We start from the raw sequence: 16,308 nt of genomic DNA, 5'->3' as shown, positions 1-16,308 counted from the left end.
CAAATTGCATTGTCCGGAAGAAGAAAGAGTAGTGTGGGTCTTATGTGTATTTTGGAATTTTTAAAAAATAATAAGAATATTTTTGTCTTTGTATTACATTGTGGGGGTGCAGGAAGAAAAACGTAGGAGTGCAGTAAGAAACGCCCACTAAGAATACTCAACCTATCGAGTCCAGAGGCCCGTTATTATAATAACGAAGAAAGGATTATGGAAAAGGTTTTAAACGTAACATATCGCACATAAGACAAAAAAAAGCCTACAGCGACACCATGAGTTGGAATGAAGTTGCATCAGAGTGATTGAAGATCCAACATAAATTCATTATAAACTCATCGAAAAGAAAGAAAATACAAATATTAGCATAAATAAATAAAAAATATTTTAGAATAAATCATAAATTTTATATGATTTCGTGCAACTTCAAACCTAAATAGATGAGATCTGCTAAATTTTTAATGCAAAAATTATATATGACAACAAACATATAACGTCATATTTGTTAATATCTAACTATATTTAATATTTAATTCTTATATAGTTAATGTTGTTCAAAAGTTTTCCTAATTTGAGGAAAAAACATAACACAGTGTAGACTATAAACAAGATCCATGTCAATGATAAAAAAAAATACAAACATCAATTAAGAAAATATAGTCCACATTCCTAAAAAAAAACAGCATCTTCAACATTGGAAGAGAAAAAACGTAATTAATATAAAACCAAAAAAATAACATACAACAGAATAATTCCAGCAATTTAAATAAAAAAATTCCAACATCTGTAAAAACAATTGATCAATATAAATGAATAAGTTGTGGTTACAATAATATTTGCTTACTAAGTATGAAAAAAATGAAAATCTTTCAACCAAAACAAATTAAGTACAAAACACATAAACATGAGAATAAAAAAATATCAAATTCTTAATTTTTTAGATAAATTTAAAATTATCTAATATTAAAAAATAAGTGATATAAAGTTATAATTATTTGTTGAAATTATTTACTTAAAAGGAAAATTTTGTCACAAACATTTTAAATTATCTATCAAATTAAATTAGACATTAAATTTTTCAAATTCGAATTGCAAAATGATATTTGCCTAAGTACGCAAATGGGTGAAAGCGGATGTCCAAAAGGTGAACCATAGTTTAGCGGGAAGCGACGGCGTTTATTTACGGAGGCGACAGAAGCTAAGAACCGGTTCTTCTTCCTGTGCTCCGACGACAGTAGATAGACGCCGGTATCAGCTCTGTTTTGCTTTGAAGCGAAACGATAGCGACGTATTCATCAGTATGCGCGTTGTTACCGCCGCCAACTCTCTCAAATCACTCCACAGCCTCCACTTTCTCAGAGTCACCTCTTCTCTCCCCCTTCCGTTCAAGGGTAAGCCAAACATCTCTTCCAATTTTCCCATTTTTCATTCTTCAATTCCACACTTAAGATAAAAACGATGATTAATTAGTGTGTACTTTTCCCCAGACAAACAGCACTTTGAAACACCACCACACAGCGCCACCAATTCACCGGATAATGATCACGTTGGACAGTCAACACTGGCGATGGACCTCGCCTCTCTACTCGAGGAATCGAAGCCGAAACCGAAACCGAAACCCAAGAGTCGGATGGAGCTGAAGCGGTTTCTCGAGCTCCGTATAAAAAAACGGGTCAAGGAGCAACACGCCAATGGCAAGTTCCAAGACCTTTTGAAAACCGTGATTTCGAACGCAGAAACCCTTCGCGATGCTTACAACTGCATCAGGATAAACTCGAACACTCTCGACGCGGCTTCGATTTCGAGCCACGACCCTTCCTTTTTGGATGACCTAGCTGAAGAGCTCGGGAAAGGGGATTTCGACGTGTGTGCAAATACGACGTCGTTCTCGACGAGGAGAGGTACTGTGAACAAAGAGATATTAGTGCTTCCCAATTTGAGGTTGAAGGTTGTGCTGGAAGCGATGAGAATAGCTCTGGAGGTTGTATACAAGCCACATTTTTCGAAGATTTCGCACGGCTGCCGGAGCGGGAGGGGCTGCACCGCCGCGTTGAAGTACGTGTGCAAGGGTGTTTTGAGTCCTGATTGGTGGTTCACAGTGCTTGTGGTTAAGAAATTGGATGCTGCTGTGTTGGAAAAGCTGATTTCGGTAATGGAGGAGAAGATAGAAGATCCTAGTTTATATGGTTTCATTCGGAGCATGTTTGATGCTGGAGTGTTAAATCTCGAGTTTGGGGGTTTTCCTAAGGGACATGGTCTCCCACAGGAAGGGGTTTTATCCCCTATTCTGATGAATATTTACCTTGACCTCTTTGACAGTGAATTTTGCAGGCTGTCGATGAAATATGAAGGCATAGGCGGTGGAGGGCTAAATGAGCGAGACAGGTCTGGCTCCGTCTTACGCGATTGGTTCAGGAGACAGTTGGATGGAGATGATGTTAGGAAGAGTTCTGGTGTTAAAGTTTACTCCTGTCGCTATATGGATGAGATGTTTTTTGCGGTTTCTGGTTCGAGGGATGCTGCTGCTAATTTTATGTCTGAGGTCCAGAGTTATTTGAGGAGTTCTTTGCTGTTGGATGTGGGTGATCAAGCTGATGTATTGCCCTGTGATGGGTCTCATAGTATCCGGTTTTTGGGAATTTTGGTGAGAAGAACAATTAGGGAGAGTCCTGCTGTAAAAGCTGTTCATAAGTTGAAAGAAAAAGTGGAGCTATTCACTTTGCAAAAGGTGGAGGCGTGGAATTATGGGACAGTTAGAATTGGGAAGAAATGGTTGGGTCATGGTTTGAAGAAAGTTAAGGAATCAGAAATCAAGCATTTAGCTGATAGCAGCTCCCTCCTGAACAGGGTTTCCTGTTTCCGTAAGTCTGGAATGGAAACTGACCATTGGTATAAGCACTTATTGAAGATATGGATGCAAGATGTTCAGGCAAAAAATGTCAATAGTGAGGAAAGTATCTTATCTAAGTGTGTTGCAGAGCCGGCTCTTCCTCAAGAGCTAAAAGATTCCTTTTATGAATTTACAAAGCAGGCAGAGCAGTATATATCTGCTGAGGCAGATTCTATTCTCAAGCTTTTGCCAAATAATAACAGCTCAACAGAACAACCTATGGCAAAAACCGAGACTATTGCTCCTATCAATGCCATAAAAATGCGTCTGCTGAGATATGGATTAACAACAACTAAGGGATTCCCCCGGTCTGCTAATTTGCTTATCATGCTAGATACAAATGAAATTATTGATTGGTTTTCAGCGATTTCTTGCCGCTGGCTGAAATGGTATGAAAATTGTGCTAACTTAGAAGAGATAAAGCTCTTGATTACATATCATGTTAGGAAATCATGCATTCGTACTTTAGCAGCAAAGTATCGGGTACATGAAACTGAGATAGAAAAGCTGTTTAGTGAAGAACTTGTCCGGATTCCATCAACACAGGAAACGGAGAAGGAGGTGACAAAGGAAGCATTGGATGTTGAAGCTTTTGATAACGATGAGGCATTAATGTATGGAATTGCTTCTAGTGGTGTGTGTTTGTTGTCTCTAGCAAGAATTGTTACCCAGGCAAGACCATGTAATTGCTTTGTAATTGGGTGCTCATCTTCAGCACCTAGAGTCTATACTCTACACGTAATGGAACGGCAGAAGTCTCCTAGCTGGAAGACTGGATTTTCACCTTGTATTCATCCAAGCTTAAATAAAAGGCGATTAGGGTTGTGTAAGCAGCATTTGAGGGATTTGCATCTTGGTCATATATCACTTCAGTCCATTGATTTCAGTGCATGGAAGCAATAAATTATATTTGTAGATTTCTCAAGATGTTTGGATTTAACTCGCATACTACTTCAGTTCATTGATGAGATGAAATTGCCGTTGAAAATGAGGTGTGAGATGGTATCCACTACTTTCTTCTTACCAGCAGATTTTCTTAAAGCACAAAGGTGATTCTTGGTCCTTCGTTATTGAGATTTTTATTTTAACTAATTGTTCTGCATCTATTTATTTTAGAAGGCATCAAATCATGACAACAGCTATATTGGATTGTAGGAGCTGGCTTTATAGGGTTTTTAACGTCATCCTAATGTAGACTTATTTTTGGCACCATATCAATTTTAACATGCACCTTATCATCTTTCAAATTTTCCAAAACTACCCTCTATTATGGATTTGAAAATCCAAAATTCAAAAAATATAATTTAAAAGTCAAAATTTCGTTATGGAAAAGAAAATCTGGAACACAAAATCTGAAGATGCAGTCCAGAAGTTTTTTTCTTGATTTCAAAAATATGTTTCAGAAATCCTTCCAAATCTGGAAATGAATTATGAAAAAAAAAATGTGAAACACAAAATTTGAAAATACATTACAAAAAAAAAATCTGAAATTAAAAAATGTGTTTTGGAGAAGAAATTCTGGATTTCAAAAATGTGTTCCAGAAATCTATATCCGGATTATTTCTAGAAAAAGAGTTTTGTAAGTATTTTTTTTATCCACACCCTCCTTTTATTTAAGATTATTTTTGTCATTTTGTAGGGGTATTTTCGTTATTTTCAATGACAGATTTGGTGTGAGTTGGGATTGATATGGTGCAGGGAGAATTTGCCTTTATTTTTTAAGAATCTTTCTTATGAGTGTTTCCTTGGATGATCTTGGTGCATTTTTCAAATTATGGATGCAACACCATTCACTCGTTTATTAAGTTGAGGGAATTGTCCAAGACCTGAAGTTATAAATTATTTATAGTGTATTTGGGAATCAATTTAGAGGCTTCCGAATTGGAAATCCCACTTTTCAAAGCTGCAAACATAGAAGGAAGGGAGGACATATATCCACGTTCAGTTCAATGTAATTGAATTCCAAACACACACTTGTCATCTTATATAAGGTGAGCTCTAAGCATCTTTTCATCTATTAAGTTGTGCATTGATCAATTTCCCAGCATCAATGCCTCTTAAAAGTGAATGGCGAAGAGGTTTTAACCGATGGACATCCACTAAATGGTCGATGCCTAGGCTAACGAATGGAAAGAGAGTAGTTTTACTATGATACAGACACAAGAGAAAGAGAGATTAGGGATATAGTGAGAAAGAATAGGACCAATTATGTTGATGGTTGATTGATTGATGAACAAAACAAGCAGAATTCTCCGTCCAAGGTAGCCTTTTAACAAAAAGGTTTCTGTTGCAAGATCGTGTCTATTGATAAATCTGATTGCAAATGCTCCTCTTCTACCCATATACGTAACCTTTGTTTGCTTCCAACAGTCCACTGTTCAAGCAGATTGAAAGGAGGGGACCACACTTGTTTGGATCCAATGATCAGCGAAGAAATGAGAGCAAGGAAAGGAGGGGAAGAAACAAGGGGAAAATCACGTTGGCAGCCTGGTTTTACCGTAGTACCATCCTCTTTTGTGGTTCACCATGGACGTGAGTGGTGGTGCTGTGTTTTGGTGGTGCTTGATGGTGGTTGGTTATCATTCAAGAGTCTTAAGAGGTAAGGAGCCGTGAAAATCTAAGAACGAAGCACAATGTTAAATAAAGCATGGATAATCGATTCTCTAAAAATATCATAATCGAAGTTGAATTTTTAGTTGATAATTGATATTTCAAAACTCCGGGCTTAGTTGTGGGGTGTGGTTAGCTTCTGGTGGTGTTTTGTTAGTAGCTGGTAGGGTTAGTATAAATAACAATGATAAAATAAATTTAGAAATTTTATATATTCAATTTTTTATTTAAATATGACATTAAATATTTAGGATTTATATTTATTTACGATTTTGAATATTTTAAGAATTTTATATTTTTATTTAAATAGGACATTAATAATTTATGATTTTTATTTATTTAAAATTTTGAATATTTTGAATATTTTAAATTTTTTATATATTTCATATTTTTATTTAAATAGGATATTGAATAATTTAAGATTTGTATTTATTTAAAATTTTGAATATTTTTAGAAAATTTGTATATTTCAATTTTTTATTTAAATAGGACATTAAATAATTTTTTTGACAATCATAAATATTTTTCAAAAATTTCACATAATTCATTTTTTTTTTCAAAATAATTCTTATACAGTACTAAAAAAAATATTTTAATTAAAAAAATTATAATTCACATATAAATCAATCAAATTATTTTTCAACCATTTTTAGATAAAAACATAAATTTGTAATTTTATATTTTTTATCAATTAAAAAATACAATTTTAATCACATTACTCATCAATTTTTATTCTTAGTCAAATGAATCTCATTTTTATTATACTTGCATGTCTTTTGGCAAACATGTATACTTTTATATATATATATTAGGAAAACACATGTGTTATATATTTTTTTTTAATATTAATATGATTCATTTATCAATTTTTTTTTTTTTTCGTGTTATCAACATGAATATTCAAATGCACTATCGGAAATCTCAAAATAGTTATAGAATAATAGAACATCTTCTTCCCATTTCTGAACAAGTTCTTCTTTTGAGTTTCTTGATAATCTTCTTCCATTCTTTATCATCAATTGCATTTTCAAATCTTTAATGAAATCCTCTGTTGTCGATTGTTGGTGGTGCCATTTCATATGCCATGTGAAAATAAAGATAAACTTTCTTGATAGAGGTAGAGATGGAGTGGAGCGTATTACAACTTAAAAGATTATGGAAGAGTTAAGAAGACACACTCAAAAATCATGTTTCTTAGGGTAGGAAGTTACGAAAGTTATCAAACAGACTTATCAAAGAGCTATGAAAGCTACAACTGATTAGATGCACAAGTAGTCATGAACAAACAAAAATTCTAAGTATTAATCATGAGTTAACCAAACTACAAATACCAATTTTAATAATTTTGTTATTGAAAAGCTAAATATGAGTTAAATGGGATTGTAGTATCATTCTATATTCATTATTTCTTGAATCTTTTCCTTTAGATTGTATAATGATTAACATAAAGTCTAACAATAAATTAATAAATTATGTTGTATACCTAAGTTTTAGTTGAAATCATCTTAGATATTTTAGAGACCATTTGATTTTAAATTAGTTTACAACCAGTATTTGATGTGATGATTTACATGAAAAATAAGTTTTCCTTCGTATGAATAAGCATGTAATGAAACTTAAGTAAATTTCTTACCATTTTAATTATTGGATGCTGTACTTAGTCATTAAATCCTTTCACGGGAAATAAATTATGCACTCACAGGAAGTACATGGAGAGAGAATAAGAAATGTGAATGGTGAATGGTGATAGGTGAACTAAGTAATGGTTTGGATCAAATCATTATTTTCTTTTTGTATTTCCTGAACCCCCACATTTATTAATTACACCTTCAAAAAATTTAAAATGGTTGTTCTATTAGTTGGTGACTTTTGGATTATTTATTTTGGATTTTTTTTTTCAAAAGAAGCTATTAAGAACAAGAATTTTAAAACAAAATTTCAGAATGTAAATGTTTTTCAAAACTAGTTTTCCAAAACAAACTTTCCAAAGTTTTTTGTAATAAAATTTTCAAAATATATGAGATTTCTTTAATGAATTTTCGAAAATAATTTTTTTAGAACACATGAGATTGAGATTTTTTCTAAAACAAAGTTTCTCGAACAGTATTATAGAGCTATGAGGGTGATACATCAAGAGAGTGTTTTAATTTTGTATTATTATTATGGGAGTGCAAATAGTAATCATAGTTGCTGATAAAAAAAAAATTGACAATAATGAGGGGATCCAGTGTCCGCAATAGTTTAATTAATTTGATTAATTAAATGATTAATGCAAAAACAAATTCTATGTAAGATAGGAGAATGTTGTCGTTAAAATTTTACCCAATTTTGATTTGGAAAATGAGATTCCAGTGGAATAAAATTATAGACTCAATAGTAAAAATATTTTAAATTATAATTTTCCACCAAATAATTATTTATAGATATTATAAATTGATATGAATTAGAATAAATAAACACTTAAACTTTTAACTTCGCCAATTTAATTTTAAATATAATTTTATAAAATAATTCAAATAAGTGATCTATTTATCTTTGTGTTTACATATTTTTAGTATTTTATTTAATCCCATTTAATAATTTTTTATATATAAAAAAATTAAAAATATATGATAATTAATATTTTTGTTTATGTTAAAACTAGATCTTATATAGTTATAATGAATATTATCATTAATATAAATGTCTTTATTTATTTATATTATAAGATCCTATTTTAATATTTATAATTAATATTAATATTATAATTCAACCTCCAAGTCGTTTCTTCCCTTGCCTTCCTTCCATACGACATCGTCTCAAGCTAGATCCTTCCAACATGTTTTACTTCTCTTTTATGCATATTTTTTGAGTGACTTGTTTTCATGTATGGAACAAGTAATTGCTTTGATTGTCATCAAATTTGTGTATCCTATTTTTAATTGCTATTTCACTAGGTGGGATTAAATTCGTTTGTTCTAAAATTTGAATTTTATTTATCAATAATGATAATAACTTGTTTTTAGAAACTTTGTATCACTAAAAAAAACATATTATTAACGGTTAAAATCAGTAAATAAAATAAAAAATCCATTGATAACATGTTCATTTTTAAATTTATTATCGAAAATAATTTCATCCATAATTATTAATATTTTAAAAATACTATTTATTATTAAAGAAATTATTATTTATGATTATTATAACATATTATTATATATTATTAAAGCAATTAAATATAACATTATCATTTTGTTGTAGGTAGAACTTGAACCAAAACCTTTAAACCACTAAGTAGGAGAGTCTCTAACCATTAGACCAATTTCATTGATAAATTTTATTGTTTTGCATTCAAATTTATAAATTTTTTAAGATACATCAAAATCCATTAATAATATCATTTGTCGATAATAAAAAAATTTATCGACAAACATAAATTTGACCATAATTTTTCGTTGATAATTCAATATTTTTTTTATAATTTAATGTATCTTTCCTTTAATTATTAATAATACTTAAATGGAAAAAAATAGATACAGTACTTTAGATATTTTCTAATATCAACAATCAGCATAATATTTTGAAAAAAAAGTCTCATTTATTTCTACGGATGCTGATAAAAAAAATGTCTACGGATATATCATTATATTTTAGATTGAAAAACAAGTCTTATTATACTGCTTATGTATAAACATAAAATAATTCTTTTATATAAAAGAAGTTTAAAATATTTAAAAAATATATTATAATTAATATATTTTTATATTAAAATTATATCTTATAATTATAATAAATATTATAATTAATATAAATATTTATATTTATTATAATTATAAATATTAATTATAATATTTAATATTAACTATAATATTTAATATTAATTATAACATTTACTATTAATTATAATATTTAATATTAATTATGATATTAGTTATAATATTAATGTTATAATTAATTACATTGTACAGTTACAACTCTGGCTGAGTTGGCTGCTTTGCTGTTTTGAGTAACTTATTCATTCAGTCATATTATAATTAATATTTTATAATTAATACAAGTATCATAATTAATATAATATTTATATTTATAATTAATATTTATAATAAATCATAATTAATATTTACATTTTATATTAATTGTACGTATTAATTATGATATTTATTATAATTATAATATTCAGTTCTAATATAACAAAACTATTAGTTATAATATATTTTTTATTTTTTTAAAATTTTTTATATAAAGAAATTTATTTTATGTAAAAAAGTTAAAATTGAATTTAGTCTTTGAACTTTATGTTGATGTGGACAATAATTCATCCCTCACATATCATTAGAAATGATTTATTACAGATGTGAATATTATAATATTGTAATATAGTAAAATGCTAGAACTCCGTTTGTCACGTAAAAAAAAATTAACGTCATCTGTTTTCAAATATCCATTCTAATCATTTCTAGACTACCCAATTTAGCCCAAATTTAGCGTTATAGTACGAAGATGAAAAACATCACTACTAGAAAATTATCAAATATAAAATAATTTTGGAGACAAAAAAGTAATTAATTGCTATATTGACTAAATTATATACTATTTTAAAAACTATAAACATTATAGGTATCTAAATTAGTTTATATTATTAATAATAGTTTCTAAATTTATATCTAATTAGGTATCAAGGTTTTAGTTACCAATTATTTAAATTCTAAAACTTTGGTAGCTAATTAGATACTAATTTAGAAATTATTTATCATTAATATAAACTAATTTATATATCAATCATTTGTTTAGTTTCTAAGATAATATCTACTTTTGTCAATACAACAACAACGGATTTTTTTGGGTTTCTAAATTTGGTTTCTATTTAATGATTTTTTTATAGTGCATATTTAATATTGTAAAATAAAAATTAAGGAAATTATTTTATAATTGTTGAATAAATAAGCATGACAAATATTATTATACATGAAGGTGACGTGGTCACATGCTTCAAATTTTCTTGCAAGGTTTATTGTTGAGTAAACTAAAGTGTTTTGATTGAGATTAAATGTAAAATTATAGAGATGATAGATTTTATTGATTTTGTAAATTTCATGTTGATTATGATGAGATTAAATTCTTAAATATGTTTGAACTGTGGTATGGATTGATTGATGGGTAAACATTTATGATTGTTGATTGTTTGAGTCTGGGTTTGAATTTGAAAGTGGTTTAGAATTATAAATGTATGAATATAAAGGTGGACATAAAAGTTAAAAGAGACTAACTCTCAATTTTTGTACAATATGGTATCATTTTGGATTATGTTAAAAATTATAATTTAATATTTAAAATGATAAATTTACTTAATATATTATGAATACAAAATTGATTACAAAGCTACATTTATACAACACTATTTTTTTTAATAATAATTAATGTTAAAGACAAAAAATAATTAGTTATGACTAAGTTGTATGTTATTTCATAAATTAAAAAAAATTGATATCTACAATAGTTTTTATTATAAACTGGTATTCAATCTTAACTATCAAATTTTTAACTATTAATTACTTAGATTTTAAATTATTTTTTAATATAAATTATAAATTAATTGTTATAATGACTAATTATTTTTTAACTCTATATTCTTTGTTAGTAAATGATATCTTTTAGAGCAAATTTATACAGTTGTAGAGATAAAAAAAATTGTGAAAAAATTATGCAAAACTTTACATTGTTTAAATATAAATTTAGTAAAGAATTATATAATTTTTTTTTTTATATATAGTAATAATATTTTTATAGAATAATAAGAAAAAGTGATATTAAAAATCTTAATAATGTAAGAATATTATAAATTGAATGGATAGATTTTTACTCTAGAAATATATAAAAAAAAATTGATTTAATGAAGTTTACTGAGGTGATGAAAAGGTTGTTGGGCCCTTTGGGTTAAGATGACAAAAAAGCCCACATTAAATGTTGGTGCAGAATGGATGCTGACGCTGATATCTGATATCTGGTATCTAATGCTATGAATTGTGCTAGAGAGTTCTATTTTCATGAGAGAATTACAAGCATCCAATGAATGTGTATAAATTGGGAACACATCTTTAGGTCTCAAATAATTGGGTTGGTCTTTCACCACTCTTTGTCGCTCCTTTTCGTTTTCGCCCTCTCTACTCGCTCATTGTCTCTCTGGTACACCTCTCTCTTTCATTTTACGGATTTTGAATTTTAATTATGTTCATCTGGTTTCGTCTTATGCTTCATCATTTTTCATTATTAGCTATTGTTTGTTTTGTTTCACTGATCTTCCTGTTTAAATCATCTTGTTACCATGCTTTTTGGTTCATTGGTTCTGTAATTGAAATTCGGTATATGCAAATAAGCGTTCTGGCCTTCTTTTCTGAGGCCTTTCTAGGGATTATGATGAAGCAGCTTGGGTTTGAAGCAAGTGTTTACATTTACACAAGAATTTAATAAACATATATAATCATTAATTAGGCTTCATAAGGAGAATTCATTATGATTAGATTTTTCTGAAAGAGCTTGTATTGAATCCTTGATTAAGGTTTGAATGGTTTTTGCGTTTTTATTGCGTTTTAATTACCCTGATTGCAACCTGTATTTTCAGTGAATACTGCACATAGATAGAATGCAAGGACGCGGGGGTGGCAGGGATCCTTTCTCCAATTTTGGTGACCCTTTTGGTGGGTTTGGAGGGTTTGGTTCCTTAGGACCTCCCAGGAGTTTAATCTCAAGCTTTTTTGGGGGTAGGGACCCGTTTGACGATCCTTTCTTCACCCGGCCTTTCGGAGGGATGTTCGAATCTAGTCCCTTTGGTGGTCCTACTGGATTTCCTTTTCCACCGGGTTTGCATCCATCTGGGTTTCTTCAGCAGCAAGTCCCAGGGATGCTTCCATCTGGGTTTCTTCAGCATCAATACCCAAGGGCGTATCCGTCTGGGTTCCTTGACCGTCAAGCTCCAGAGCCTAGTAGGCAAAGGGGACCAATCATTCAGGAATTGGACTCTGATGATGAAAACGAGGACACAACAGAGGAGAGGAAAGAAAATCCGAGAAAGCATAGTAGGTCAAATGATGAACCCTCTGTTGAATATCCAGATGATGAAACTGAAGGTAATGCATGTCTTTTCCCGCAGCAGTAGGTGCTTTTGCTCTATCTCCCAAAAGGGGCAGCTTGGATTTGCTTAGGCTGATTATTTCTAGTTCATGTTGCAGGGAAGAAGAGCAGACATTTGCACTCTGGAAATGAGTACAACGGAGTTATTACAACTGGACCTCAGCATCAATCTCAAAGCTTCTGCTTCCAGAGCTCAACAGTCAGCTATGGTGGTGCAAATGGAACATATTATACTTCCTCAAGGACAAGAAGGGCTGGGAGTGATGGAGTAAGCATTTGAATTGTTGATTAAAAGCTATAGTGAGATTTGCAGAATGTTATTTTTCTGATACCATTTTTTCTGTGTTAGGTGACCTTTGAAGAGATCAAGGAGGCTGATAGTTCAAAAAGAGAAGCTTCTCACTTAATTTCTAGAGGCATTCATGGCAAGGTATTCTGATATTATTCTCTTTGGTTGCTATGGTAGATTCACTAGGTTTGGTTTTGGAATAACTTTTGTGGTTAACTTTTTAATGCTTTAACTTATAACAGGTCTCTAACTGATGTTATTTTACTTATATGTGATGTTTTATAGGGTCATTCTCTCTCCAAGAAACTGAATTCTGATGGTAGGGTGGATAGTATGCAGACTTTGCACAATATAAATGAAGGTAGGTCATTTATCTGATATTCATGAATCTATGGTGGTGATATCATATGACCATAGTAGTCAATGGTTCCATTATAGTGCTGCTATAGCAATGTTGCCTAGGGTTGCATTGCAGCTATGGGCCCTTCGATGGAAGGCTTGCCTGTTATTTCTTTCTACAGCAGTGACTCCAATGGATAACTCTCCTCTGTGTTTCCAGCTAATCCACATTCTTTTGGAACTCTGGCAGACCTTTCGTGGTCTTTCCTCTGTTCTCATCCTTGGGGTTCTGTTCACATCAAAGAGGAGCTTATGTTTTGTTTTTTTGCAATTGTGTGTATAATATGCTATACGTCTGTTTTGTTTTCTCCTTTTTCACTGTTGTTTTCTGTTCAGATAGGTAAACCTAACAGTGGCCTTTGTCGCTGTACTTTTCTTTTTCCTTTTATATTACTTGCTTGATCCTTGTTATTGGAGTGTTTGGATAAAATTATGACTTTAACTATTAATATGCCATTAATTATGGCTATCTTTGTAGCATTTATATACTTGTTTGTAATAGAAATTATTTAATTTGTGTGTAGAAATTATGTGGTTGTGATCATCCTTCTATCAACTATCGTGTGATATTGGTTTTGAACCACTATCCAGGATATGACATTACTTTCACACTTTCATATACTTGTATGTCAGCATTCCTGAAAGGTTTTTGGGTTGTGATATTGTAGATGGACTTTCTGGCTTTGAAGAAGAATGGAAAGTGAAGGGTCAAAACTATTTGCCTGGATGGACTGGGAGTATTGGTGCGTAATTATCTCTATTCACTGGAAAATATCTCTACAATTTACCAGATAATATTTCCAGTTATATGTTTATATATATGTACCCAAAAGTTTCCTTAACGATACTGTTTTGTAAAAATCTCTGCTAAATAATGTAATATATTCATGGGATTACAAGTATTAATGTTCTTGAATAACTAAAATTGAGGAAATTAAAGTAATTTACTGCAGAACTAGATTATCAATAGTGTGTGCTATGGTGGTAGAGAGGTTATGGGTGCTGCTTTCACACTATAATAGCACGGTTTAGTGTCATGGCTGTGGGGGCATGTTGCGTACTTGTGTGCAATTTGGCTTGCAACAGTGAAGTATTCCCAAAACTTTAAATGCCCTTAAACCTTAAGTTTTGAGTTTTAATAATACAGGGGTGTTTTATGTATTTGCACAAGTTTTTGTAGAGCAACGTCTTTGTGTTCTCACCTGCATTTTCCCCCTGTTCTTTTTGTTTCTAGTGTTTTCTTTTCTCTTTGAAGAAAAGTGGTGCATTTTTAATTACTTAATATGCATAAAAAATTCAGGATAGTGGTCATCCTGTGACAAACTATCCCAATATTGTGTTTGCATCTATCAAGCTCGGTAACTATAATACAAAAATGATTTACATCATTAGTAGTTTTTGACAGAAATCAGTTTAAGTAATAACATGCATTTGTACTATTTTCAAAGCTACTAGGTCCTCCATAAAATAAAGAACTACTAGTTCAGCTTTTTCATGAGCACTTTCGAGCACAACTGTTTCTGTCTTTCCATTTTCGACTTCTTTTCTCCAATCTTCTTTCAACTCCCACATTTGCTCATTTGAAATAATTTTTCCAGTATGTTGCGGGTATGCTTCTTTATGTTCATATACTTTTGGTTATCTATTATATTTGTAAATTTTGTGGTTCGGAGCTGTCATGTATGCTTTTACAAAATTTGGAAAAGAACCAAACAAAATATCAATTTACATTGAGTAAAATAGTACTATGACATTGAAATAAATAGCAATAACCACTTGGGGTGATCTATATTTTTGTGCTAAAATACTTACACTATGGCTGTTGAGAGTTTATTTTAACTTTTAAAAGGAGCTCCGGTTCATTTGTTGTTTGTCTTTTTTAATTTGTTCTCTTCGGTGTTTCAGAAGCTAGCGGTAGTAATGGGCAGGCTGAGCAGGCGAGGCGGGGAGGTTGGGCACTTCCTTCTTCGGAGCATAGCCATCCGGTGTTAAGAATATCTGAAGCAAATGAAGTTGGTTCTTCTGGCGAACACCAGAGGGCAAGGGCACATTCAAATGCTAGCAGTCCATTCAACCGTCCAGGAGTAGGGCGTGGCCGAAATTAAGGCACTAATGTTGCAAAAATACTTAAACTCCATTATCAATGTACACAGCGTCTTTTACAGTTAATGTTTCTTCTTCCCTTTCCCTACAGGTATATGATGTTAGTACTGTTACTGTAATGTGTTTCTTCTTCCCTTTCCCAATAGGTATCTTCCCTTTCCCAATAGGTATCTTCCCTTTCCCAATAGGTATCTTCCCTTTCACAATATGATATTCCCTTTCCCAATATGATCTTCCCTTTCCCAATAGGTATATGACGACTTTTGTCTTTTTTCTTATGCTTCAATAGGATGGATTTTTCCATTGAATACATAAAATTTACAGCGTCCTCTATCGTGATGCATGAGGTGTTTACTGTTTAGATGTTTTCTGGTGTGCATGAGATATTTTGACGCCAAGAACGTGTGCCTCATGTGTTTTGTTGCACCATGTCAAGAATCGATTAATTCTGCTTTAATTCATTATAAAGGAGTCATTTTGTTGTGGGGGTGCATGAACGAGCCACTTACTGTTGGGTGGCGCTAAAGCTAGCAGAAGATATTGCAAAATTTATCATTTGGAGTTGGTAGATTACGTGCACAATTTGGAGTATTTAAAGGATAGAATAATATTAACTCCAATATTACAAATAACAAGTTCAATTAATGAGTGTATCGTGTAATTATTTCTAGGTGAGGAAAAGATATATATCATAGAACTGATTGAATTTGGAAAGCTGATAAGATATTGATATTCAACCTGGTTGGACAATATCTGAATTATTAATTCCGAGTAAGAGTATTTTATCATTATTAATAGAAAACAAAGGAGGACTTAAGAGAATACATTGAAGCTATATCCCTATAATTATTAATAATAATACTTATCCATTTTTACTTTTTCAAAACTATAAATTTTGTTTTATCATAATGGTTCT

The 16,308-nt window shown here is 30.9% G+C and overlaps 2 protein-coding genes across 6 annotated transcripts; both read left to right on the top strand.

Moving 5' to 3' along the window:
* The first annotated feature begins 1,065 nt into the window (after positions 1-1,065).
* Positions 1,066-5,726, top strand: LOC137808017 (nuclear intron maturase 4, mitochondrial). 4 transcript variants are annotated; one of them, XR_011080639.1, is made up of 3 exons: positions 1,066-1,385; positions 1,482-3,933; positions 5,255-5,726. XR_011080639.1 is itself a non-coding variant. In XM_068608906.1 (2 exons), exons 1-2 carry the CDS (start codon positions 1,295-1,297, stop codon positions 3,785-3,787), a joined length of 2,397 nt encoding a protein of 798 aa, XP_068465007.1. In that variant the 5' UTR covers positions 1,066-1,294; the 3' UTR covers positions 3,788-5,726. The 4 variants fall into 4 exon arrangements, 1 of the variants encoding a protein (XP_068465007.1); XR_011080637.1 differs by having other exon boundaries at positions 4,734-5,601; XR_011080638.1 differs by having other exon boundaries at positions 1,482-5,145; positions 5,255-5,601.
* A 5,649-nt stretch (positions 5,727-11,375) lies between these two features.
* Positions 11,376-15,731, top strand: LOC137808016 (uncharacterized). 2 transcript variants are annotated; one of them, XM_068608905.1, is made up of 7 exons: positions 11,376-11,656; positions 12,093-12,597; positions 12,700-12,869; positions 12,951-13,031; positions 13,176-13,251; positions 13,958-14,032; positions 15,195-15,731. In XM_068608905.1, the coding sequence occupies exons 2-7, from the start codon at positions 12,114-12,116 to the stop codon at positions 15,392-15,394; spliced, it is 1,086 nt and encodes a 361-aa protein (XP_068465006.1). In that variant the 5' UTR covers positions 11,376-11,656; positions 12,093-12,113; the 3' UTR covers positions 15,395-15,731. The 2 variants fall into 2 exon arrangements, with proteins under 2 accessions (XP_068465006.1, XP_068465005.1); XM_068608904.1 differs by having other exon boundaries at positions 11,492-11,656; positions 12,688-12,869.
* The last annotated feature ends 577 nt before the right edge of the window (positions 15,732-16,308 follow it).

The sequence above is a fragment of the Phaseolus vulgaris genome, chromosome 3 (genome assembly GCF_000499845.2).
Source record: "Phaseolus vulgaris cultivar G19833 chromosome 3, P. vulgaris v2.0, whole genome shotgun sequence".
NCBI classification, from domain to species: domain Eukaryota; kingdom Viridiplantae; phylum Streptophyta; class Magnoliopsida; order Fabales; family Fabaceae; genus Phaseolus; species Phaseolus vulgaris.
Note: the sequence above shows the minus strand (reverse complement) of the source record. Positions and strands in the feature narration are given on the sequence as shown.

Coding starts and splice junctions, on each gene's coding strand:
- LOC137808017 (XM_068608906.1), top strand. CDS start 1,295: ATGCGCGTTGTTACCGCCGCCAACTCTCTCAAATCACTCCACAGCCTC. Junction 1,386..1,481: donor TCTCCCCCTTCCGTTCAAGG/GTAAGCCAAACA, acceptor ACTTTTCCCCAG/ACAAACAGCACTTTGAAACA.
- LOC137808016 (XM_068608904.1), top strand. CDS start 12,114: ATGCAAGGACGCGGGGGTGGCAGGGATCCTTTCTCCAATTTTGGTGAC. Junction 12,870..12,950: donor GAAGGGCTGGGAGTGATGGA/GTAAGCATTTGA, acceptor TTTCTGTGTTAG/GTGACCTTTGAAGAGATCAA. Junction 13,032..13,175: donor CTAGAGGCATTCATGGCAAG/GTATTCTGATAT, acceptor GATGTTTTATAG/GGTCATTCTCTCTCCAAGAA.